Source organism: Neophocaena asiaeorientalis, unplaced genomic scaffold (genome assembly GCF_003031525.2).
Source record: "Neophocaena asiaeorientalis asiaeorientalis breed wild unplaced genomic scaffold, Neophocaena_asiaeorientalis_V1.1 scaffold484, whole genome shotgun sequence".
Classification (NCBI taxonomy): domain Eukaryota; kingdom Metazoa; phylum Chordata; class Mammalia; order Artiodactyla; family Phocoenidae; genus Neophocaena; species Neophocaena asiaeorientalis.
Genome location: NW_020171830.1, coordinates 1733848 through 1761739, shown reverse-complemented (window position 1 = coordinate 1761739; position 27892 = coordinate 1733848). Strand labels below are relative to the sequence as shown.

The window sequence follows — 27892 nt, the reverse complement described above, 5'->3', positions numbered from 1 at the left end:
ATATATGCGATCCCTGGCTTCTCATCCTCCTCAACTTAGTTTTTTCAATTTAGGCAATCTGGTAAACTTTGCATTTACTTGATTAGTAAGGAGGTTGAATAGCTTTTCATATATTTATCGGCTACCTGGATTTCCTCCTTTGTAAAGTTCCTGTTTAAGTCGGCCGTCACTCCCACCCGCCTTTTTGTAAATTGGTCCTTGTGTCTTTCATTGCTATTTAGAAGTTCTTTATTTACTCTGGATACAAATTCTTTGTCCTGTGTGTGTGTTGCAAATGCCTTCCTCCATACTCTGGCTTGCCTTTTCACTCTATGGTGTCTTTTTTTTTTTTGCGGTACGCGGGCCTCTCACTGTTGTGGCCTCTCCCGCTTAGGAGCGCAGGCTCAGCGGCCATGGCTCACGGGCCCAGCCGCTCCGCGGCATGTGGGATCTTCCCGGACCGGGGCACGAACCCGTGTCCCCTGCATCGGGAGGCGGACTCTCAACCACTGCGCCACTCAGGGAAGCCCTGGTTAGTGTTTTTTGTGTCTTGTTTTAAGACTCTTTTCCTACCCTCAGGTTAAGTAGATATACTCCTATCAGTATTCTAAAAGCTTTACTGACCTTAAAAGATGTATGATTATGAGTCAGATACACTCTTTTGACCCCATCCTCACCATTACAAATCTGTTTTTGCTTTTCTTCACTTTCTTCTGTTCTCTGTCTTGAATTTTTACTTGTCTGCAACTATAACTAAGAGCCAGGTGCTGACTTTCCCTGTCTCATAGGAGAAAATGGTCATATAGACGGAAGTTCAGCCAGGTTAGATTTTATAGGTCTCCAGCTGACTGTATTGCCTTTTCCTTTTATGAGCTAGCATTTTATTGTGTTCCTGCTATGTGTCTGCCACCATCCTTGGTTCTTTCATATTTGTTATCTCAATTATTCCTCTTTACAGTTCTGCAAAACTGTACATTTTTCTCATTTTTACAAGCGGGAAAACAGACTTAGATTGATTCAGTAACATGTCCAATATCCCACAGTTTAGGTAGCTGACAAGGTGGGGACTTGATTCCTGAACTCTCTAGATCCATCCCATCATAGCACATCACCTTGTTAACACAAGCCTGTTTGATAAGATCCAAAACCGATGAGAATAACTTTCTTTTAATGTAATATGTGCTACTTTAAGCACTCATAGAGATAATTATTGTGAAACCGGATAAAACTGTTGACTTCTCTGTGTATGTTAAAATAGGTAGAGTAGTGCGTGGACCTTAAGAGGTCCTTGGATGGGCAATAGAGGTTCTGTAAGCCCTTGAAATTGTATGCAAATGTCTGTATGTACATGTGTTCCTTTTAAAAAATAGATCTGTAATTTTCTTGAGATTCTCAGAGGGCAACCCTAATGTGTTTTAAGGCTTCACTGGATATCCTGGTTGAAGACATCTGTGATAAAGTTAATGCAGAATTCTGAAATGATGTGTATTTTCAAAATAATCTTTAAAAAATTCAGATGTCAGATTTTTTTCTTAATATGTCATTCTCAGTCTTTGTCATTAAAACCCAGCTAAAGCTCATCTGAGATTTGGAAGAAAACTAGGATTGAATAGCAATTTTTAAATGCCAAAAAAGATACTCTAAATTTAGTTGATTATTTCTTAAGTGAAAGTGCTTAGTTATAATATCATCATTACTAATCAGTGTACCCTGGCTCCAAAGGCCTGATGACTTCACATGACTTTTCATCTTGTCTCTAAAATCCTCTGTTTTACAAGGGATCAAATTTCCTGTGAGGTTCCTAACAGTGTGATTAAAGTTTAGAGACTGAAACTCTTGAGCACTTAAATGCAGGGATGACTATGCAAACGTAATTCATGGGCTTCACCAGGAGATTTGGGACATGTCTCTACTAATTTATGATGATGATATTGAAATTAATCTTTGCTAGGGATTATGGAAGCCATAATAGTTTATTGATGGTTCAGTTATTGTTTGTTGAAGCAGATTTACACAATTATAGTTTAATGACATAACAAGGATATTGTCAACTAGGAGCGCATGACATGAAAAATTAAACTTCCAATTAATCTAATATGTATTAGTTGAAATGATAATTTTCATGGTGATTTAGCCTCTTAGAAATCCTTGGAAAACATTATTAGCTTATGAATTGAAAACTCTCTATGTTAATGAGTAGTGAGAAAGAACTTAGTATTATTATAAAAAGATGGGGAATTAAATATTCAATTCAGCTAACATTTATGGAGTGCCTACTCTGGGCTTGCTGCTGAGTTAGGCTCATAAATATAAGTTGAACACGATTGATAATGTGGAGAGAGGAAATACTGGTTGCTTTTGTTTGTTCCTTCAGTCATACTTCCCTCCAGCCTATACTGGATGGATACCATTGCCAGAATTATTCAAACGTTCAACAGATTTGTGTGTGCGTGCATGTGTGTGTGTGCTTGCACTCCACTATACCTTATTGTGTCACTACTCCTGCAGTGGCTTTCTGTTACTTCATCTGTCATGTTCACACGCCTCAGCCTGGCTTTTGTCACAGCCAGCTTTATTTCTTATTCCTCTTCAACACATCCCCACTCCAGGCATGCACATGGATTAGGTATCCCTTTAGTCTGACAGCTCATTCTTAGCTCTGTGCCTTCTCCTAGATTCCCTTCATTCATTTACTGATGCATTCATTTAACAAATAGGCATTGAGCCCCTCTTATGTTAAGTTGTGGTCCTGGGAAGTCTTGGGGCACGCCAAGATGAATCAAACATGAGTCCTCTTCTTAAGAATTGTACAGTCTAGGGCTTCCCTGGTGGCGCAGTGTTTGAGAGTCTGCCTGCCAATGCAGGGGACACGGGTTCGAGCTCTGGTCTGGGAGGATCCCACGTGCCGTGGAGCAGCTGAGCCTGTGAGCCACAACTGCTGAGCCTGCACGTCTGGAGCCTGTGCTCCGCAACAAGAGAGGCCGCGATAGTGAGAGGCCCGTGCACCGCGATGAAGGGTGGCCCCCGCTCGCCGCAGCTAGAGAAAGCCCTGCCGCGGAAACGGGGACCCAACACAGCCAAAAATAAATAAATAAAAGCCATTTCTTAAAAACACACACACACACACACACACACACACACACACACACACACAGAAGAATTGTACAGTCTAGTAGGGGAGATGAGGTCCGTGTATGAGTAAGCAAAATACAAAGTGGAAAATGAATGCCAAATAATAAGAAAGCTAAAAGCTTCCTGTTAGGCAAAGTGGTGTAGGGCTTCTGAGAAGGTGTCTGTTTGCACTGGGCCACAAAGGATTTGAATTGGGGTGGAGAGGCCAGGCAATTGTCCAAGTTCTGCCTTGTCTTTCAAGGTCAGTTTAAGTCCTCTCCGTCCAAGGGATGTTTTATCCATCTACACTCAACAAGGAATAGTCACAGTTGTTGTCAGACATTTTTCATTCTGTATTCAGCGGAACCCTTTCTTTTAAGTGAATCTTATGGAGAAGCCCATTATACATAGAATAGTTAAGGTAGAGATCTTTGTTTGGTGCAAAGGATTATGGTGGCCCTAGTGTTTAACCCACAAGGGCACCTGCAGGTGGTGCCCATACCCAAGGCACTTTCTCACAAGAGATCCAAGGAGCCTAGTTTGAAAACCAGTGGAGAGACAGGAAAGTGTTTAGGTTTTAGCATCTGAATTAAAATCTTTCATGACTTAGTGGTCTGAGGTCTTGACCTTCAGGAATCAGTTTTTCTTTTGCAAAATGCGGGCAACAATGCTACCTTACAGGGTTATTTTAAGGCTTACTGATAATCTATGTAAAGTGCCTGGTCTACAGTAGGTGTTGGACAATGGTTGCTATTATTATAGTTTAGTGCTTTATTTCTTTTTTAAAAACATAATTTGGGGTGAAATTCACATAACATAGAATTAACCATTTTATTTTATTTATTTATTTTTATAAATTTATTTATTTATTTTTGGCTGCATTGTGTCTTCGTTGCTGCATGTGGGCTTTCTCTACTTGCAGCAAGAGGGGGCTACTCTTCGTTGCTCTGCGCGGGCTTCTCATTATGGTGGCTTCTCTTGTTGCGGAGCTTGGTCTCTAGGTGTGCAGGCTTCAGTAGTTGTGGTGCATGGGCTCAGTAGTTGTGGCTTGCAGGCTCAGTAGTTGTGGCACACAGCCTTAGTTGCTCCGTGGCATGTGGGATCTTCCCGGACCAGGGCTTGAACCTGTGTCCCCTGCATTGGCAGGCAGATTCTTAACCACTGCACCACCAGGGAAGCCCAAAACTAACCATTTTAAAGTGAACAATTCAGTGACATTTAGTATATTCACAGTGTTGTGTGACCACCACCTCTATGTAGTTTCCAAACATTGTCATCATTCCAAAATAAAATCCCTTACCCATTAAGCAGTTTTTTCCTAACCACTTCCCCCATCCCTGCCTAGGCCCCACCAATCTATCTTCTGTTTATAGCTTTATCTGTTCTGGATGTTTCCTATAAATGGGATTATTATGGTACGTAACCTTTTGTGTCTGGCTTCTTTCACAACGTATTTTTGAGGTTCATCCATGTTGTAGCATGTATCACTGCTTCATTTCTTATTATCACTGAATAATATTCCAGTGTATGGATATGTCACATTTTCTTCATCCATTCATCTGTTTATGGACATTGGCCTTTTTCCACTTTTTGGCTATCGTGAATAGTGCTGTCATGAACATGAGTGTACGTGTACTTACTTGAGTACCTGTTTTCAGTTCTTTGGGGGTATATACCTAGAAGTAGAATTGTGGGGTCATACAGTAATTTTATGTTTAACTTTTTGAGGAACCACCAAATGGTGCTTAATCGCTTCTTATACCCACAGTATCTACCATAGGGCTGTACTCACAGAACAACATCTCACTAAATATTTGTTGGTTGTTCTTTGATTAGTATTTATAACCTCACCTCCCAATTCACATGTTTTGGGCCTTGAGCATTAATTTTAAGGGAAATAGATGCATCCAGGACTTGAAAGTTAGCCAGTATCACCGTATGGATGTATCTGATTGTTGTCAGACAGCAGATATTTGTTCACCGAGGATGCTGTTTGGAGCAGCTGTGCTAATGCTCTGTGTTGGGTGGTTACAGAAGCAAAGTTAAGGTCCCTTCCCTTAAGCAGTGTATGTTCTGTTTCAGAAGATATTGTTAAGATTTGTGGATCCTCACTCAATTACATAGCAGGCTGTGAAAAAATCCAGGAGCCTATAAAAGTGAGAGAGCTAAAAGTAACTGTTAGCAAGCGAAACTCAGGATGACAAAAGAGTAAACTCTACTATTAATCTTTATTTTTTTCTACCACTGTTTTTGGCTCATCCACAATCTCATGACTTGAGTGTTATGACATTGATTTTGAAACAACACACATTAGCAAAAGCTTAGAGGAGGCTTCACATATTATTTATGATCCAGGGTATTTTGACTCTTCTTATTGCTGACATGTGTATTTATGAATAGTGTTGATATTTATATAATACTAATGAAGCCAAAAGCTCAGTGTTGGACTAAGCATTTCTCTAGATCTGTTTAGAATAGTGTGTAATGAGTGATGTAAATAGTGTTTTACTATAAGACTGTATGATACAACCATATAATTTACTGATGTTATTTTGTAGTTAAAAATAAAATGATTCAAAACCTTAGAAAATGGAATAATTTAATTTTGATGTAGCATGAGTCCCCAGAATTAATTTGGAATGACTTATTCTCATTTTGATAGGCTTTTAGTCCAACTTTCAAGTTTTTATAGAAAAAAATGAAAAGAGAATAATGGTTTTTATGGTTGTACTTGTAATAGAATATGCTGTCTACATATGAAACAAATCCTAGGCCTCTGGAAAAGAGAAGTGGTATGGATAATTCTGAATCAGAAACATTTCTATTTGCCTTTTGAATGAATTATGCATATTTTTCCTTAGATTTGTCTTTCTAGTTAGATACTGCTTAGACTAAAATTAAATTGGTTTTCAATCTATTCTCTTAGCATATACCAATTTACAGTGGGGCCAGTGGGATGTTAGAAACAAACCAGCCTAAGATTAAAAAATTTGCAGTGGATAATATACAAAGTGGATAATATACATGTGTTTAGTTGAGAATTGGCTGCAGATAAGAGACTTCTGATTTTGTTCCTCTCCTAGCTCTGTGTGTGTGTATGTTTTTAACACTGATTCGGCTTGTAGCAGAGAGCTGCTGAGTTACATCTGTTTCTGCCTAGTTAACTGTTGGTTGGTGTCAGATGAGAGCTAATTTTGATATTAAATTGAGGAGTGGGGTGTGTGTCTGTGGCTGCGGGAAGGGAGAAAGGGGATCCAAGGTTGCTTGGTTGTTTTGTACACTATCAAACTGCAGCTATTCACAGTGTTGTTTTACATTTATTTTTTGCCTTTGAAGTAAAAATGATCACTACTGCCCTGAAATGTGACCTGTACAAGCACGTACTTACTATTGTGGAAAATGGTGCATCCTTCTCTTAGGTGCAGTTATTGGCCATATCTTGATAGTTCAATCAGTACCTAGATGCCAGGTGACCTTTGGGACAAATAGTGAATGTTGCCTGGGAAAGTTAATATTGATCTTTAAACAATGTTCGACTTTTTTTTCCCTCTAGACAAAATGTTATACCTGCCTGGCTATTTGAGTAATAGTGGGATTTTTTATTTTATTTTTTTTAAATGATGGAATTCTTTTTTAGACTCCATCACAAACCTGATTTTTTAAAATTCGGAGAACAGGTCTGGCCTTAAAGAAGAGTGAAAGTTTACTTCTTTAGGCACTCGCTGTGGGGCTTCATGTCCTGTCCTGAATTCCATGTTCTTAAATACCCTTTAGTGGTATGAAAGAGCTAACATACCACCAAACATAGTATACCAGTAAATTCACTGCAGCTGTTTGGATTGAATAGTTGTGGCGATCCATAGATGGTTGCTGAATTTTAGGGATGTCCTCATGCCCAAATTAACATTTACATTTTTTTCTTTTGGCAGATTTGCCTGAAGATCTGGACAATCTTCTTTTTTGTCATGGACTGTTAAAACACTTGGAGTTCCAATTCTGGTATTTTCCCTTGTTTTATTATATTTTTAAGATATAAAATGTCAGTCTTGTTGAAATGTGTTGGTAATGGAGATGAACAATTCTTTTAACTGTGGTTAAGATTGTGGTAATAGCTTGTCATGAAGGTATATTTTAAGTGTTTATTAGTTATGAAATGTGTTTTGTTTTAATGTATGTTCGTTTGCTTGTGTAACCAAAATGCCTGAAAGTAACTTTGCAATATTGGATACTTTTCTGTGACCTCTTATCCTGCTTCCTGCAGTTGTATTTTGTGCAATCAAATTAAATTAGTTGATTCATCCTGAATAAATGATGAAAGATGAAATAATTATTTGGACATGGTGAAATGTCTTCTAATGAAATTTTGCCCCAAACCATTTTACCTTGGAAAGATCAGCTTCCTGTTTTAAACTTACTAAAGCAGAGTGATTCCTGTGTTCTATCGTGAAAGTGGTTGCACTATCAAAGCCAATGATTTCATTCCTAAATACACCTTGTTCCAAGTCTAACAGTCAATAATTTATATAATGACACAAAGGGGAGTGCTTATTAGATTTGCAGATGACATAGATGACAGAATCAAGATTCAAAACAATTTTTAACAGGTTGGAAGACAGACTCAAACCAACAAGATGTACTTGAACTGTGATAAAATTTTAAAATCCCAGCATTTAAATTTGCATAAGGAAGAGAATGAAAAGACTCGGCTTGACAGAATTTTTGAAAGAATATCTGGGATTTTTAGTTGGACTGCCTGCTTGGCATGAGCCAGTTGTATGGCAGGCCTGGTAAGGAAGTTCATGTTACCTTGGGTTGCATTTATAATTGGATAATGCCTGGAATGCCAGATTTTAAGATGGGCATTAGCCAAACTAATGAGTGACCAAGAGGAGGAGGTGCTTGGAAACCTGTGATAATGTGGGCATGTTAAGGAATTGGGATATGAGTGGTCCAAGGTGGAGGTAGAATGGCGTTTGATTGTAGCAGTTTTCAAAAGATACTTGTTTTCAAGTATATGAAGGCTCCTCATAATTAAAGAATTTCTTGAGATTGTTCCAGGGGAACTAGGACTAGTGGGTAGAAGTTATGGGAAGGCAGATTTTGGCTCCTGTGAGCAAGAAATATATTACAGTTAGAGCTGTCCAACAGTGGCATGAGCTGTCTTAAGAAGTGACAAATTCCTAATCACTGGAAGTATTTTGAGACTTTATGGCCTATCTGTTGGGGATATTGAAAAAGGGATCTTTTATTGTTTAACTAGAGGTTGGACTGGATAACCTCAGAGGTCCCTTTAGCCCCAAGTTTCTAAATCTGAGGGGAGAAAAATGGAGTGAACCTACAGCTTACTGATTGCAAAAAGGACAATCCTTTTTAAATTGCCTCTTTCAAGCTGACTGAACTAGTATAGTTCAATGGCCTAATTGTTTTCAGCAACAGAATCTTTGAGAGCAAATGTTAAATTCTTCAGTGTATCTGGCTAAAGTTTTGAGGAAAGACATTATTTTCCCCTTTGAGGTACATTAAATATAAGTAAACAACCAGAGATAACTTTAATTTTATATTTTATGAGACATTTTTCAGAGTGTATAGACATTGTATTGGATGGAAGTGATGATAGCTACTATATACTGAATATTAGATACTATGTTCACTTAATTCTCTCAACAATCCTGGGAGGGATATACTGTTATTTCCCTACAGGTAAAGTGATGGAAATGTTAAGTCATTTTCCCAGGGTTTCTCCGTTAGACATTGGTAGGACTGGCATGCATACTATTAGTCTAATTGCAGAGGCGGAACTAGCTAGAGCAGGCAGTCATGGCTCAGGTGAAGATGGCGCTGACTTAGACTTTAGAATAATGGCATTTGAGCCTTGAGTCTACTACTGACTGTTATCCTGAGTGAGTTCCACCTTCCCCTGAGCCTCAGTTTACCCCTTCAGTCATCCTGCAGATTACATGACAAGTTATACGCAAGCACACCCTGTAAACTTTAAACTATAAAAAAGAGTTAAGATGTGGATATTATCTGTGAAGAGCAAGGTTAGAGCCCAGATATGACCCAACTCCCAGGCCAGGATGCTTTGGCCTGGTGCTCTTGGCAGGTGTACTCAATACCAGATTGGAGACCTAGGGGATTTTTGTGTACACCAGGAGGTTCTCAGAGAGCAGTATCACTCCCTACCTGGTATCAGATTTGTACAAACCTTGCTCGAATTGAGCAGTTTCATGAGCTAACTGGGTAGTAAGGCACCTGGAGTTTTCTATTGTTCAAAAGGTGACCGGTTATGTTGCTACATTAGTTTCAGTTTTCCAACCTGTGGGTTAGAGAATGTCACCAACCCTCTTCAAAGGGATGGGAAAACATGATTCTGTAGAAATGGCTCAATGGGAAATTTTCTTACTTGTGAGACTTGGGAAATAGAATGTTTAGCTGAAATAGAAGAATCAGGATCATTGCTTTTTTTTTTTTGGCTGCACCGTGCATCTTGCAGCATCTTAGTTCCCCAACCAGGGTTAGGGATCAAACCCAACCCTGCCCCATGCAGTGGAAGTGCGGAGTTCTAACCAGTGGACTGCCAGGGAATTCCCTCTTTTTCTTTTTTAAATGATTAAATGAATTTATTAATTTCTTTAATTTGGTCAAAAGTATCCATCAAAAATTTTCAGCAAGCATCATTTTAAATGGTGAAATGTTAGCACTATTTCCTTTAAAATCAATAAAGGATGAAAATAATCATGATCACTACTGCACTTCAACAGTGTGCTGAATGTACTGATCAGTAAGACAAGAAAAAACATCATTCTAAATAGTGACTCTACATTTTTTACATTAAGTTTAGGAACAAGACAGAAATGCCTACAATAACTATTATAGTTGACATTTTTTTGAGGTTTAGCAAGGGGAGGAAGACAACAACATAAAGCAATCAATATAATTATTGGAAGAGAAGTAACAATATAATTGTATACTTAGAAAAACCAAGAAAGTATAGAAAAACAATTACTAGAATTAATGAGCTATTTTGGTAAGATGGCTAAATACAAATCAAACATTAAAGAAATAGCTTTTCTATGTTAACAATAACCAGAACGAAATGGATATTAGTAGCATATTCCACTTACAATAGTGACAAAAGTCTAAAATATTTAGAAATAATTTAATACAAAAGGCATAGAATCAATATAAAAACAAAACACTACAAAATCTCTCTGCCTTTTTTTTTTAAGTTTCAGATTTTTTGAAGTAAGTTTAATATACTTCCATCAAATTTTTTGCATCATAGACTTATTCTTTGATGTTGATTTTATGTTTATAGTAGACATATATCTTGAACCACTGTCATGTAATTTTATTAATTTCAATAAAGGTTATCCATTAAATATATAGCTTAGATGTGGTCTCTTAAATGCCCCATGAATAACTCATATAAATAACGTGTAAAATCCTAAAAGAAATTCCTTCTCAGGCTGTGACCCAGTTTCTGTTTGGCAAATATAGTCGCTCTGGCTTTGTTACATAATACCTGCCTGTCATTACTTCTGTGGTCATTTTGCATCTGAAAAGGTAATACTAAAGAGTCTTTTAATTTATTTTTAGAAGTTTCATTATTAAGAGCCTTTCTCCCCTTTTTAATCCTTTAAGGTCTTGATTTCCTGTTTAAAGATGTTCTTCACCCGAACGCAGTTTTTCCTCTTGGTCAAATAAGACAACTATCAACATTGCCTGTTTGTCCTCTTTTTAATCTCTAAAGGATGGATGTTTGTAAGATGTTGCTTAATATGGTCTGGAATATTCTGGCCGTTTGTTGAATTGTAAATGACTTTCAAATGTGCAAGTTCTGTTAAATACAAGGAGAACCTCTATGGGTAACTTTTGTACTGAAGAAGTCATTTGTCAACCATGGTAAAACTTGCAAACCCACTTTATACAGAGTGGATTCTTGAAGCTATACAGAAAATAAAAAAGCAAAAGCAAAGGCCCTCCGAAGAGAGAATCTGCCATGCAGTCAGCACTTCCCATGGGTTGGATAAGAAGACAGTCTCTGAACAGCTGGAACTCAGTGTTCAGGATGGCTCAGTTCTCAAAGTCACCAACAAAGGCCTTGCCTCCTATAAGGACCCAGACAACCCTGGGCGCTTTTCATCAGTTAAACCAGGCACTTTTCCTAAGTCAGCCAAGGGGTCTAGAGGATCATGTAATGATCTCCGCAATGTGGATTGGAATAAACTTCTGAGGAGAGCAATTGAAGGACTTGAGGAGCCCAATGGCTCCTCCCTGAAGAACATAGAGAAGTATCTCAGAAGTCAAAGTGATCTCACAAGCACCACCACCAACCCAGCCTTTCAGCAGCGGCTGCGACTGGGGGCCAAACGTGCGGTGAACAATGGGAGGCTACTGAAAGACGGACCGCAATACAAGGTCAACTATGGAGGCTTAGATGGCAAAGGGGCTCCGAAATACCCCAGTGCTTTCCCATCGTCGCTCCCACCTGTCAGCCTTCTACCCCATGAGAAAGACCAGGTAAGTGCAGAGAGAATGTCAATACACTGTAAATATTGCCCATTTGACTTGTAGAGTTTCAGTTAAGTTTTATACAGACATAAGTTCTGAGTTAACTGTGATAAAATAAAATGTTTTGCCTCAGAGCAGGCTTATATATTTTAAGAGGTATATATTGTTTTACAGTATAAATTGTTCTCTATTGTTTTACAACATATTAAGGGCTTCCTCGCTGGTTGACTAAGAATTTAATGTGATGATTATGTGGTTTGTTTTTTAAACTACAATTGCTAATCCGTGGGTGCTTGAAGGGACCAGGATAGATAACTTTAATCTTCCTTCCTCAAGGCAGGATCATATATATTTCAAAAATTCAAGAAAGGCCATTATATGTTTTTCTCTTTTAAAAGTATTATTTGTTTATTTTTTTAGCTTTGTGAGGTATAATTGATATATTTTTCCCTTTATTGTTATTTCAGAGAAGAAGAATCTATAGACTAATTATTTTAATACTGATAGTCTGTACATTACTGGAACTGTTTTAATATGTGACCTAAATCCTGCCTGTTTCAATTTAAAGTCATTTGTTATTGTTCACTTCTCAGCAGGTGAAAGTGAATGTTTATTTTGTCTCATACTGTATCTTATAATCTTTGGTTTCTCTGGGCCTTCTGTCATTTCCATAATAGTTATACGTATATGGCAGATTTCTCCTTAAGTTACTGCTACAATTTAAAGTCTTTGGTTAAGTAGGATTTTCCTTTGTTTTATTTCAAAGCTATTGAAATTACTGCCCAAACTAAAACCAAAACAGAGCAGTAGCAAATTGTTTATAAAGGTTTCGGCCCTCCAGTTTGGGGGCTTGTTGTCTGTCCTTTGGGTGAGTGGATGCATTGATAGCAGTTAACTTTACATCTTGTAAGCCATTAGCCATTGTTGATAGAAAGGGTGATGGTTGTATGTGCTAACTGCATTTTCAGAAGTGATGGAAACAGTGTTAGGAAAAGCTGTGCTCCTGATGACTTGTTTTTCCTCTTTGGATACTGTTGCGCATAAGATAGACCCTGCTTCCCTTCTTGCCTTAAGCTGATAGAGGCCCAGTTCTACAAACTGGGTGGGACCAGGTGATTTGCCTTTCCACAGACCAATTGAAACCCTAGAATTTCTTTCTTTTTCTTTTTTTTTAAATGTATTTTTTAACATCTTTATTGGAGTATAATTGCTTTACAGTGGTGTGTTAGTTTCTGCTTTATAACAAGGTGAATCAGCTATACATGTACGTATATCCCCATATCTCCTCCCTCTTGCATCTCCCTCCCACCCTCCCTATCCCACCCCTCTAGGTTGTCACAAAGCATCAAGCTGATCTCCCTGTGCTATGTGGCTGCTTCCCACTAGCTGTCGATTTTACATTTGGTAGTGTATATATGTCCATGCCACTCTCTCACTTCATCCCAGCTTACCCTTCCCCCACCATGTCCTCAAGTCCATTCTCTACGTCTACGTCTTTATTCTTGTCCCACCCCTAGGTTCTTCAGAACCTTTTTTTTTTTTTTTACATTCCATATATATGTGTTAGCATACAGTATTTGTTTTTCTCTTTCTGACTTACTTCACTCTGTATGACAGACTCTAGGTCCATCCACCTCACTACAAATAATTCAATTTCGTTTCTCTTTATGGCTGAGTAATATTCCATTATATGTGCCACATCTTCTTTATCCATTCACCTGTCAGTGGACACTTAGGTTGCTTCCATGTCCTGGCTATTGTAAATAGAACTGTAATGAACATTGTGGTCCATGGCTCTTTTTGAATTATGGTTTTCTCAGGGTATATACCCAGTAATGGGATTGGTAGTTCAGTACTTGGTCATATGGTAGTTCTATTTTTAGTTTTTTAAGGAACCTCCATACTGTTCTCCATAGTGGCTGTATCAATTCACATTCCCACCAACAGTGTAAGAGGGTTCCCTTTTCTCCACACCCTCTCCAGCATTTATTATTTGTAGATTTTTTGATGATGGCCATTGTGACCGGTGTGAGGTGATACCTCATTGTAGTTTTGATTTGCATTTCTCTAATGATTAGTGATGTTGAGCATACTTTCGTGTGTTTGTTGGCAATCTGTATATCTTTGGAGAAATGTCTGTTTAGGTCTTCTGCACATTTTTGGATTGAGTTGTTTGTTTTTTGATATTGAGCTGCATGAGCTGCTTGTATATTTTGGAGATTAATCCTTTGTCAGTTGCTTCGTTAGCAAATATTTTCTCCCATTCTGAGGGTTGTCTTTTTGTCTTGTTTATGGTTTCCTTTGCTGTGCAAAAGCTTTGAAGTTTCATTAGGTCCCATTTGTTTATTTTTGTTTTATATGTATGTTTTGTTTATTTATTTACTTTTGGCTGCATTGGGTCTTTCTGCACGTGGGCTTTCTCTAGTTGCAGCAAGCAGGGGCTGCTCTTCTTTGCGGTGCGCAGGCTTCTCATTGCAGTGGCTTCTCTTGTTGCAGAGCATGGGCTCTAGGCACGCGGGCTTCAGTAGTTGTGGCTCGTGGGTTCAGTAGCTGTGGCTCGCAGGCTCTAGTGCACAGACTCAGTAGTTGTGGTGCACGGGCTTAGTTGCTCCGCGGCATGTGAGATCTTCCCGGACTAGGGCTTGAACCCATGTCCCCTGCATTGGCACGTGGATCCTTAACCACTGTGCCACCAAGGAAGTCCCTCATTATATATTTTTAAATTTATTTGTTTATTTTTGGCTGCGTTAGGTCTTTGTTGCTGCGCACGGGCTTTCTCTAGTTGTGGCGAGTGGGGGCTACCCTTCGATGCGGTGCGCAGGCTTCTCCTTGCGGTGGCTTCTCTTGTGTTGGAGCGTGGGCTCCAGGCATGTGGGCTTCAGTAGTTGTGGCGCACGGGCTTAGTTGCTCCGCGGCATGTGGGATCTTCCCGGACCAGGGCTTGAACCCGTGTCCCCTGCATTGGCAGGTGGATTCTTAACCAGTGCGCCACCAGGGAAGCCCTAAATATTTTTATAAAAGCTTACACCATGAGGAAATTCCTTAAGGGAATATAGAGCCATTTCTTGATGGCTTTGGATATCTGTTTTAAATATATATAAATTACTCTAAGGTATATTAAGCTTTTATAATTATCAGGTGCATGGACTAATTCAGGCAGCTTTAGGCAATTTAATAGCATGTTTTAATAATTTTGTGGTCCAGGGGAGTATCAACTTGTGATAGAGGAATAACTACAGATTTTCCACAGTCCCTTTCCTATCCTACTCTTTAACCTTGCCCATCATTTCTTGACATCCTTATATTTTTTTCATACAGCATCTATACAGAAGTATTTTTAGTCTGAAGGAAGACTCATGTCTGAAAGTGTCTAGAATTGAGAACAGAGTGATTTATTGCTTATCATGCAGTTGTTCCTGCTCTTTTTATGATGCTGATCTTTAAATTGTCCAGTTAGCATCATCATATAACAAGGAAAGCTGAGAAAATATGTCCTAGAATTTTTATTTGATGAAATTTGGGGATTAGTTGTGTTGAGTAATCATAATCTAATTTTTAAAAAAGGACAAATAAACATAAATGAAAATCAGATTGCCGATTTGGCCAGAATGTATTGTACTGTTTCTATTGTATATTACAATAGCCTTTTCCCTTGAAAAATGTAATAAAAAGTACATCAGAATATATTGCCCTTTGAGATTACAAGGGATAAATAGTTTAATACCCTGTAAACTTTCTAGGTCAATGTAATAGAAATTTTTAACCTGGGTCCATGAATGAGTTTGGGGTAGGTGGGCTAACAAACCCCCTGAAATAGAACAGTCGTTTGTATCCACACATTTTCCTTTGTGCAGGGTCTATAGTTTTTATCAGATTTTCAAAGGAATCTAAAGTGTCAAAGACCAATGGGAACATTTTTGTACTGTAGAAAATACTTTGAGTTTCTTATACTAAAACCATATATGTATGCTGGTTGTTGGCTTTTGATTATTCTTGCTTCAGCTGTTGAACTTGGATCTATATGTCGATTAGTTGTACTATAGCTTCATGTAGCTAGGACTTGTTCTCCTATCTTTGAAAGGCAGATTATCATTGTTCTTGATGTGCTAGAGGTCTGTAAAATTCACATTGTGGGAGGACATTTATGGTATAAATGGCCACTGTACAGAGATGAAGTCATTCAATCACAATTAGCCAACTAATGGCTTTCAAGAAGCTGTTATTCTGGTTACCTTTGTTGAACAGTTTAATTGTAAAAAAGAAAATAAAAATGGTAAAAATAATAACATTTCTTAAGTGTTAAAATGCTGGCACTATTCCAGGTGCCTTACATTTACTGTCTCCTTATCATAATAACTGTGAGGGCCATAGATTATTATCCTTATTTTATAGATGAAAAACTGAGGCTCAAAGCCTAAGCAGTTTGTCCAAGGTCACTTTCAGAGCTGGTGCGTGGTGAAGCCAAGATTCTAATGAAACAGTCTGACTCCAGACCTCTTTACCAGTGGGCTGTATACTTGGTCAACAGGGGTGGCTTTTCATTAACAGTGGTATCTCTTCCAGTTCCTCAAATGCTTAGAAGCAGTTGTCCCCCAACAAATAGATTTCTGGCGTTTTAAATTTGGTAGTTGCAATGAACTTAGTACAGTTTTTAAAGCAGGCACTATTTATAATATTAGCAGTATGGGAAAGCAGTAGGGAAAATAGTAAATCTGTGTCTAATTAAATGTAACATCATCATCATTCCTATGCATGACTGCTAGGAGGAATACAATGCAAGTTAAAATAGAAGAGCTCCTTCCTTTCTGAAATGTAATTGCACATCTTCTGATAGTCTAGAATTCAAATTGGATATTACCATACTGGCTCCTTAGCGTAAGTTCTTTGTATTTATTTAAGAAAGCTCTCTTTGGTGAGGTGATATGGAAATGAATTAAACCACTGAAGATAAAACTTTATCTTTGACTTGGTGAGGGAACTCCTAAAGGATAGTATTAGTGTTTCTCATTAAAAATGGTAAAGCTCAATTAGGTCAGATTATGAGGACTTTGGAAAGTCAGATATTCTAAGACAGACTTCAGTTATTACTATACATTTTGTAGCATTAAGATTCCATTTGAACATTTGGGCTTTAGCAATTTTTTTTTTTTTTTTTTTTTTGGTACGCGGGCCTCTCACTGTTGTGGCCTCTCCCGTTGCGGAACACAGGCTCCAGACGCGCAGGTTCAGCGGCCATGGCTCACGAGCCCAGCCGCTCCGCGTCATGTGGGATCTTCCCAGACCGGGGCACGAACCCGTGTCCCCTGCATCAGCAGGCGGACTCTCAACCACTGCGCCACCAGGGAAGCCCCAGGGCTTTAGCATTTTTATAAAATCAGTTTGGTTCAATTTTAAACATTCCTTGGTATTTCACTTTATTGGGAATATCTTCCTAAAATTTATTAAGTGTCAAATCTTGGTATGTTTTTAGTGCAGTGCATAGTATGGGAACTCATTCTAGGCAGCTATAGTTGGAAAGAGAGACACTTCTAATACCAGGTAGGGCTTTTGATGTTTTTTTCTTGAAGAAATGAAATAACTGTATTACAATCTTATGAAAAACCTTCTAACGTAATTACCACAATGATACTGTCAATAAGAAAAAAATAAAAATGAGTTTCAGAAGGAGCACAGATGATCAGAAATGGGGCTGAGAGACAGAACTATATTAAAAATCACTTTTCATGGTTTTGGCCTGTTTAGTTGTTTATTCTATTTGTCCCCCACCTCCTTTTAGGGAGATATTTTATTAGGGTTTTTGGTGGAGTAATTAGTATGAAATATTTCCATAAATAGAAGATTAATGTACATCCTACATCAGTTTCTTGTGTTGTGTAAATGGTGTAATTTAAAGAACTTTATTTTGGGGCTTCCCTGGTGGCGCAGTGGTTGGGAGTCCGCCTGCCGATGCAGGGGACAGGGGTTCGTGCCCCGGTCCGGGGGGATCCCACGTGCCGCGGAGCGGCTGGGCCCGTGAGCCATGGCCGCTGGGCCTGTGCGTCCGGAGCCTGTGCTCCGCGGCGGGAGAGGCCACAACAGTGAGGGGCCCGCATACCGCAAAAAAATAAATAAATAAAAAAAAAAATAAAAGAACTTTATTTTTACGGACTTCCCTGGTGGCGTAGTGGTTAAGAATCCACCTGCCCATGCAGGGGACATGGGTTCAAGCCCTGGTCCGGGAAATCCCACATGCCGCGGAGCAACCAAGCCCCTGTGCCACAACTACTGAGCCTGTGCTCTAGAGCCCACGAGCCACAACTACCGAAGGCCGCGCATCTAGAGCCCATGCTCCACAATAAGAGAAGCCACCGCAATGATAAGTCTGCATACCACAAGGAAGAGTAGCCCCTGCTCACCACAACTAGAAAAGCACACATGCAGCAACAAAGACCCAACACAGCCAAAAATAAATAAAATAAAAAGTAGATAAATTTTTTAAAAAAAGAACTTTATTTTTAGATTTTCTTTTCTTCAGTTTTCTCCCTGCCCTAGAGAGACCATCCTCATCCCCCTCTGGAACTTTTCCAATCTCCCGTACTTTGTGAAGGACCATTCCCTAGTCCATATTGTTCTATGATGTGGCAGGCTTCCAGAAGTTTCTCAGCCCTAGGAGAACTGTTCATGGTTTCAGACAACTCTGGATCTTTTTGACAGAAATGTGTGTATTTTTTATCTGCTAATTATAGAGTCCAAATGACCTCCTCTCTGTTGTCCTTCTCAGTTTTCCTTTGAATTGGTGTCCTTTGTATTGCAGATGTCACATTTCTCAAAGAGTGCTTAGTTGTGTGCATTCAACTGAAAGTTGGATAAAGGCCTAAATACGGCAGAATACACTCTTCCATATTCTGTAACCTGAATTTTGGGATCAGTATGAATGAAAGTAGGTTTTAGAATGACTGAAGTCAGACAGAAACCTATTATATAATGTGAATGACTAGGTGAATCCATAGTGCTGTTCCAGGGTCAGGGAAGGAAAAGGATTGTGTTATGTTGTTCCTATGGGTAAGCTTCAGAAGTTCTTCAAAATAGCACTAGGACTGCTTTTGTGAGCAGATAGTACCAGTTGCTGGGGTGTTGTTGAGAGAGCCCTCAGATTGTCTAAGACTAGTTAGTCGGGTCAAGGGAAGGATGCGTCTTTCTCTCGCACTCAGGAGTGACAGCATGTTCCACTTTTGAACTTTTATAGAGATGGGACTTGTCTAGACTTCTAATGAAATAGGTTTCAGGAAAAATAGAAACATTATGTCAGAGGATTTTGGACTCTTAAAATGAGTGTTAAGTATTCTTTTTAACTCTTTGGATCTTAGATATGTTTGACATTATAGCTGCCTTTTCCTGACCTTGACGTGAATGATATATAGAGCAGTCTAGTTTTTGATTTCCTGATAGTATTTTCTTCCAAGCATTAAGGCTGCTAAGGGTGTAATTTCTTGACTAATTTTGGATATTTTCAGCAGCTTTCAGGAATTTACTGTTGTGTTCCCTATACCTATTTGGATTATAACAGCTGTATTTGTTATACTTTGAGTGCTAAGAAAAATCTATATTTTGTAGCTTTGAAGTTATTTAACAGTTAAGTGTTGTTTGCTGATTTATTCTGACCATATCTTGGATGGCGAAGATTTTTATAATGTTTCTCAGAACGAAGGTCTATATTCTTTTTATATATTTTATCTTTGTAATGTAAAAAGAATACATGAGAAAATGTGATTGTTTTATCACTGCAATAGCAAATTTTGATTGGAAAATTCATGACTTTTTGTTTTGTTTATAAACTTAATTTTCTTGGCCTGTACATTAAACTACAGTAGATTTGATTGAACTGTTCTTCTCCAGTTAAACCAGCATTTCACATGTGAATCTGCATCTTCTCAGGTACTTTGATCTTTCCAGTCTATTAATGTTTCTGAGTACATAAACATCAATTAGCTCACTAAATTAAAGTTTGCAAATGAGTCAGCCATGTAATTTGTGACATTTTCATTTAGCAGCGCCATGAGGAAAGTGTGTTTTGTTTGTGTGTGGGTGCTCTTATCTCACTGTCTTCAGGTGGTGATGGGGAGTTTATAGAAGTAAGAGAAGGAGGCCTGGCAGGGCTCATTGTGAAATGCCAATCACTGTTATCATGCTTATGCTTAGGACTGGACTGCTTTCCCAGAGAAGTCTCTAGGAGTTGCAAACTGTATACTGTTGTTCTTCCTTTTATAAGCGAACCTTTTAATTAGCAGAATATTAATGGTAGAGTGTAACTTTTTTATTTTTTGCTTTGTTTTGTGAAATGTAATACATTGAAAGCGCTGCAAAGTGAACTATATAGGCAGAGTTCTAGAGTAAATGATATTAGATTTAAACTGTGAGGCTGGTTTCTTCAAAGATACAAAATAAATACTAATCAGTGGTCTAAGCAAAATCCAGGAAGGATTTGTGTTAATTTGACAAGTGGGTTTAGAATTCTTTAGCCATTAGTTTTTAGAAACCAGCTTTGTTCATACATCCTTTCTCTAATTTGCTTCACTTTTGATCTTTGATAAAACCAGCTGCAATTTTGTTTCATTAACAAACTTAACTGGTTAACAGATGTTTGTTTTGGCTTGATTGTATCCTTTCTATTAGAAACAGCATAAGCATACATAGAAACCATGCTGGGCCTTTTCCTGTCTGTAGCTAGACAGGCATTTCAGAAGAGCAACTTAATTTTATTTACAAGTTCAATTTTTGTTCCTCTGTGCTATTATAGTAGGTATACAAACGTCTTAGCTCTTGTTTCTCCTGTCAGGGAGGTCTTTTGTTCCTAATCCTCCATCTGTTAGTCTAGTACCACCCCACCCCACACCCCCCTTTTTTTTTTAGCATTCCAAAATCTCAGCATGCAGAAAAAGGTATTGCAGAATAGGTAATTAAGATATCAGTGACTCTTCCACAGTTCAAGGGAGGGAATGGGACTAGCCTGGTAAATTTAGATAATTTCTTCCATCTTCTTTGATGTTGGGAAGGTGCCATATGGAGAGCAATGAGGCCTACAGGAAGGAGGTGAGCCTTGGTCTGAGCTGCCTGTGATACTCACAGTGGTGTGGGCTGGGAGCCAGAGGCCACGCTTGAATGTGTCTGTAGTAGTTTCTGATGCCACCAGTTTTGATTTTTGTCCATGGTTGACTGCCATGCTTGTGACCATCTCAGATCATAAATGCGATGACGAAGTTCAAGAAAACAGAGAGTAAAGATTATATGGCGTAAGAGAAACAATAATAAGAGCAACAAAGAGTGCTCAAACTAAAGTCTAGTATTAAGGACATGAAATGATGATTCTTGTTTGATATTTGATCAACTAGTTTCCCAAACCGGTATTTTAATACCATGTACAAGCTTCTACCTTATATCGAAACCCAACTGCAGCTATTGAGCCTTGAGATGTGAGTGAAGCAGCAGAACACAGAATCTGCTAGTGGAAGAGTGTGGGCAGTTTGAAGAATATAAGCTGTTCCAGCTACAGTACTGGCAGGACGTGAGGAGACTAGGAAAAGCAGGCAGTGGTGGGAGCCAGGAAGACGATTCCCCCTTAACTTTGTATTTATGAAATTGCAATACTGCAGAAAAGTTGAAAGAGTAGTGCAATAAGTGCTATATTTCTTTCACTAGATTCACTGATTTTTAACATTTTTCCACATTTGTTCTTTCTCTCCCGTGTGTGTGTGTGTTTGTGTATATACACATACATACACATATTCACACTTTTTGGCTGAACTGTTTGAAAATGATAGCAAAAAAATTTATTATGATATTAAATTATAATAATTATATGTCAAGGAACATTCTCCTGTATAACCACAATACTTTTATCTCATGTAAGAAATTCAACAGTGAAACAAGAGTGTTATATCTAATAGATAGTCCGTATTTCTTCAGATGGACCCAAAATGTCGTTTATAACTTTTGTTTTTCAGCTAGGATCCAGTTAAGAATCTTGCATCACATTTAGTTGTCATGTCTCCTTTAATAGGGAACCGTTTTTACTCTTTTTTTACTTCTTCTGTCAGTGACAGTTTTGAAGAGTCTAAGCCAGTTGTTTTGTAGGATGTCCCACAATTAGTGTTTGTCTGATTAGGTCCTCATGATTAGGTTCAGAGTAAATATTTTCGGCGAGAATACTGCATGGGTCATGTTGTGTATTTCCTTTTTTGTCACATTCTTTCAGGTTGTCTTGTTACTGGCAGTGCTTATTTGATTAGTTGGTTAAGGTGGTGTCTGCCAGATCTCTCTTTATAAAGGCACCTTTTTCATTTTGCAGTGAATAAGTAATTTGTACAGTGATACTTTGAGACCATGTGAATAACCTTTCACCCTTTGTATATTAGTTTTCTATTACTTGCTGTGAGAAATTACCACAAACTTAGTGGCTTAAAACACCGCAGATTTATTGTCTTCCAGTTCTGTAGGTTGGAAGCCCAACATGTTCTCATAGGGTTGATATCAAGGTGTCGGTAGGACTGTGCTCCTTTCTGGAGGCTCTAGGGGAGAATCTGTTTCTTCACCTTTTGCAGCTTCTACAGCCTGTCTGCATTTCTTGGCTCATGGCCCCCTCCCTCTGCCTTCAAAGCCAGCACATCCCATCTCTGACCATTTTATCATAGTTACTTCTTTCTGTGACCAACCACCTGGGCAGCTTTTCAAGGATTCGTGTGGTTAGATTGGGGCCACTTACATAATCCAGGATAATCTCTCCATCTCTAAGTCTTTAACTTAATCACAGCTATAAAGGTCATTTTGCCATGTAAGGTGACAGGTGGACAGGTTCTTGGCATTAGGGAGTGGATATTTGGGTGTGGGGGGTGGCATTATTCTGCCTGCCACACAGTGGTTTCAGTATCCTCACCTAAATCAGTTTTTGCACTAGAGGTTGCAAATCTTTGAAGGCTTTGGAGCTATAGTGTAATCACACGGTCTAAGTCTGCTTGGAAAGGAATGAATCACAATTTATGGGAATAATGCTAGCTGAAGGCTGGAAGTCAGGCAGCCTGAGTTCTAGGTCTGGTGGTACATCCTGAATCATTTCCACGAGGGCAGAAACAGGGGCTGCCTCCCATTTCCACTTAGTGTTTCTTTACTCTGGAGTCAAAGAACTGAAGAATGGATTTGGCAGTAATAGCTTGAGAGTTTTTAACAATAGGAGTTTGGATATCCAAAACGTTTTCTAACAAGTACATTTAAAGTTGTAGACAAGGATCTCTCATTTAAATGCCCACAGAGTGCATGAAGATATGTAAAACAACTTAATAAGAGAGGCTCTTTGATGATGTTTTGAAGACTAAGTAACATCTGAAGAATTTTGTGTCTGTTATTTAAATTTGAATCCTCAGAGAACTCTGAACAGGCCGAAAAAGAAAGTGACTTATTTAAAAAAGAATAATATCATTGTCACAATGTTATATGTCAGTTATACTTCAATAAAGTTGGGAAAAAAAGAAAAATATCATGCAGTTGGATGTGTATTATATTCTTTTAGTTCTTGGTAAAAACTTAGAAAAAAAAATCACATCAAAATTCACAAAGGCAGTTAACCTTAACAATTCTTCATTTCCTTTCATTCCACGGTGTTTTAGTAGAATTTTCCGCAGTAGCTGCGGTTAGTTGGAATACCTTGGTAATACTGACTGTTCCAGTTGGTAAAGAATAACTGTTTAGTTATCAGCCTGTAAATGTGCTTTCTAGAGCTGATAAAAAAAGATGATCTTCTCATCTGATGAGCTCTGACACTATAAACCTCCCTTCCAACTTATCTCATTTTTCCACCAGCTACTGAAATATAAGATGCCAACAACTACATCCTCACAAAGCATTTATACCAACTTATATAAAATCATCTCTGCATTGGAAAATTGTGTAATATCTTGATTTCAGTTTAACATAGTATATTGGTTAGCAATAAATCTTGCTAGGGTAGGAACAAAAGCCTACAGGCAGTTTTGATCAGGGGCAAATTATATGTATTTTTCCAGTTTCTAAAAATTTCAGAGCAAAATGAAATAAACATCACCATGTATCTTGCAGTAAGTGCCTTGACTTTCCTGAAATGTGCGATTTGTGTCTGTGACTATTTCAGTTCTCAATTCTGTCTGTGAGACACAAGAGCAAAAGAACATGGTTAAAAACTTATACCTTGTAAAGTATGCATAATAAACAGTTCATATTAGATTTGAAGGCTATACAGAAAATATGCAAGAAGATATTAGTATTAAATACTTAGTGCTTACTATGTACCAGGTAAAGTTCTAAATATTTAACATATACAAAATAATTTTACATGAACCCTGAGAGATAAGTACTGTTACTGATGGAATTTTACAGATGAAGAGACAGGCCAGAGATGGTACCTTGCCCAAGAGTACACAGGAAGTGTCAGAGCTGGTGTTTCAGCCTGGTGCACAGTCCCCTGCATCGGCAGGCGGACTCTCAACCACTGCGCCACCAGGGAAGCCCAAGCCATATTTAAATTGTAGTTAGAATTACCAGTTGAAACATGCCAAGACATTCATTTTCACAGTGACTGAAAATTTATTTTCTTTAGGAATGAGTAACAACAGCCAACATTTTATATATTGCCTACTGTGAGTCAGACACTACTTAAAGTGCTTTAAGTATAGCAACTTGCCTGTGAGGTAGTACTTCTTTTCGTTCTTACACGGGAGGGGACTGAGGTACATGAGGTTGAAGGACTTGCCCAAAGTCACATGGCTGTTGTATGGGGAGTGGAGCCAGGATTCAGGCACAGGCGTCTTGGCTCCATAGTCTGTATGCTTAACCATTAGGCTACACTACCTCATATTTTCCCTCATGAAGAAAAACTTCTTTTAAAGAAAAGGTATTGAAAATAGTTACACATTAGGTTCTTATAATGCTGGACCTCTAAGTGCCTTTTTAGTGTTTGTAATAGGAGTCGCTGAAAAGACTTAAAATTTATGGTGTGACCTTATTTAAGGTGGCTTTTCCCAAACAACCTCTGAGGTAGAAGGAAATGGTACTCTTCAAGATGTTAAGGATGCTAATAACGTTCTGAGTTCTAATGTCCCTGAGAAGTTCTGGAATTTAGCTTGCTTAGCCCACAGTTTCCCAGGATGATTTGATAATGGACCCTCTCCTCTCCCTTTCTCCTCACTCCTCACAGTAGCCATCCACTTATCTAGAAATCTTTACATTTGGTTAAACACATTGCTGATGTGATAGTGCTGATGTCAGCTTATACTGCTAATTCCTTTCCTCTTTTCTCCCAAATACTCATCCCAAAGGAAACCATTGACTAATTGACTTAGGGTTTGTGCTTCAGAACAGAAAACCAAAAATCATCACATTCATTTCTTGTCTCTATTATGAATTAATGTAGTAAAACTGTTGTATCATAATTCTTCAACTGTAGGATAACATTTTAGAGGGGCAGGTGATCTTCAGGGTCACCAAGTTCAAGGGTTTTAAGCTGACATCCAAGGACTCCTTTCAGTGGTTGTAAACCCTGAAATTGTATACAGAATGTTGGGCTTATATATTTATGAGTATTTTTCTGGAGGCTCTCCCCTCTCCCCTCCTTCAGCAGGTCATTTGACTTAGGCCAGTGGTTCCCAGACTTTGCTGCACATTTGAATCATCTGAAGAGCTTTTAAAAATTCTGATGCCCAGACCATACGACGCCTGTTAATACAGAATGTCAGGGTGGGAGGCAGGCATTAGAACTTTTTCATATCTCTGGGAGATGCCAGTGTGCAGCAAACAGGGACTTTTGTGGTTGAGGAAACAGTCTAGATACGTTAACTGGACAGGGCCCTTGTTGTTGCTAAAAGAGACCTTAGAGGTCATTTGAAAGGAGTCTTAGGAGGAAGAGGCGCTGGGGGGCAGAATGCTTAGGTTCAAATCCTGACTTTTCCGCTGGGCAAGTAAGGTCTTTGTCTTGGTTTCCTCAGCTGAAAAATGGAGATAATAAAAGCACAGACTGCATAGGGGTAGTTGGCTACAGCCATGGGGCCTTGAGATAGCGAGGCAGCAAGCCTTTCCTGGGCCGGGCTACAAAGGATAGCTGAGCAGAGTCCAGCGCTGTGGGAGGGGTAGTTGCCCCGGCACTTCCTCCCTGGCCTTCCTGCACTTGAAGGAGAAGTGCAAATGGATACCCTTGTCCCCTTCTGCTGAAGGCTGCCTCTCCTATTGGAGACTGGCTCTAGTCACATAGGCCACTAATGGCTAAAACTAGTGTTCCTTTGTTGTTTTCCCCACTTCTTGTTATTTAAATAATGAGGAAAAGAGTATGTTTTCAGAGTAACACCTGCTTATTGTACAGACTTCGAAGGATACAGAAAAGTTCAGAGGTGATATACTATGACTGCAGATTTCACTCTAAAGATAACTACTGTTAAAAGTTTGTATTTTCTTCCAGTCTTTTTTTCTCCTACATGTACATTTGTTCTATTTAAATAAAAAGATGTTAGCTATATAATTTTGTATCTTGCTTTCTACATTTAAAACATGTTGTAGGGCTTCCCTGGTGGCGCAGTGGTTGAGAGTCCGCCTGCTGATGCAGGGGACACGGGTTCGTGCCCCGGTCCGGGAAATTCCTACGTGTTGTGGAGCGGCTGGGCCCGTGAGCCATGGCTGCTGAGCCTGCGCGTCTGGAGCCTGTGCTCCGCAACGGGAGAGGCCACAACAGTGAGAGGCCTGCGTACTGCAAACAACAACAACAACAAAAAAAACCATGTTGTAAACCTTTTCCCGTATTCTTATTGATTCTTTGACGTGTGCTTTTATTTTACTTTATTTTTGGCTGCATTGGGTCTTCATTGCTGTGCGCGGGCTTTCTCTAGTTGTGGTGAGCAGGGGCTACTCTTCGTTGCGGTACACGGGCTTCTCATTGAGGTGGCTTCTCTTGCTGCGGAGCACGGGCTCTAGGTGTGCAGGCTCAGTGGTTGTGGCTCACAGGCTCTAGAGCGCAGGCTCAGTAGTTGTGGCTCATGGGCTTTAGAGCACAGGCTCAGTAGTTGTGGGGCACAGGCTTAGTTGCTCTGTAGCATGTGGGATCTTCCCAGACCAGGGCTTGAACCCGTGTCCCCTGCATTGGCAGGTGGATTCTTAACCACTGCGCCACCAGGGAAGTCCCTTGAAGTAAGATTTTAAATGGCTGGTAGTATTTCTCATGTCTTTGTTGCTCAACATTTAGGGTGTTCCTGACTTTTTTGTTATTACAGATAATGCTGCTACTAAAAATTTTTGTGTATAAGTGGGTAATTGTTTCTTATAGGATAGATTATTAGAGGAGGTACACTGGGACATAAACATGAATTCTTTTTCTAAGACTTTCGGAATGTATTGTAAAAAGTGTTCCAAAAGGTAGTACCAGTTTATACTCTTGGGCAGAGTATGAGAGGCCTTGGGCATCTACTTGCTTCCTCACCTGTACTTTTTATCTTGGTAATGTGGTAGAGGGAAGAGTGGCTCCCTTTTACTTTGCTTTGTATTTCTTTGATTACAGATGACTTGTTTTTTGTTTAATGGTCATTGCTCAATAGCTGTAGTGTTGCAGTTAGTTCCCCATCCTTCATTCCTATGCCCCGGAGGCAACCATCTTCAACCCTTCAACCATATTTAGTCATTTCTTCTGGAAGTTAGAGTTCTGTGTTTTTAAACAGCATTCTTATAATGCTATTTCTTGAATTTCAATTTTAGACATTTTTCTATTGACTTCTTGCCAGGGAAAATAAGGATAAAGGTCTCTTATACACATATACCCTTCCCTTTTTCCCATTGCCCTTCTCATCTCAATGTAATTAAGTCTTCATTTTTGTTTAAGTATTTGTATTCAGTGTTTATATTTTTACCAGTATGCAAATATTACTTAGTTGTGCTATGAAGTATACTGTTATCAATTTTTGTGATTTTTTTTCTTGTTTTTTTTTTTTTTAAGAAAATTTTTCTCCATCCTACCATCCTGAGCTCAGAGAAGCATTTACTGATATTTCCTTCTAATTTTTTGTTTGTCTTTAGTGGTGTGATACTTAGATCCTTAAAGTCGTCTGCAGTTTTAATTTTGGTTAATGGTGTAAGAACCTCTTGTTGTGTTTTTAATAGCCGACTGATTGTTCCAGGATCATATAATAAAATTCTTACTTTCCCCACTAATTTATGATGCCTTAAAAAAAAATCACATAACTTTATCAGAAAGCTAGATCTCTCTTAATGCTCAGCTTCGCTTTTACCTTTGAAAAAAATTTTTTTTTTC

General features: G+C 38.8%; 1 protein-coding gene across 6 annotated transcripts in view; it reads left to right on the top strand.

Annotated features, from left to right (window-relative positions):
• KAT6B (lysine acetyltransferase 6B) overlaps window positions 1-27892 on the top strand; it is a 231524-nt gene that overhangs the window by 51910 nt on the left and 151722 nt on the right. For all 6 annotated transcript variants that reach the window (XM_024740855.1, XM_024740850.1, XM_024740845.1 and 3 more), the window contains exons 2-3: window positions 7020-7089; window positions 10735-11613. In XM_024740855.1, coding sequence (XP_024596623.1) covers window positions 10993-11613 — 621 coding nt within the window. In that variant the 5' untranslated portion in view covers window positions 7020-7089; window positions 10735-10992. The remainder of the gene's footprint in view (window positions 1-7019; window positions 7090-10734; window positions 11614-27892) is intronic.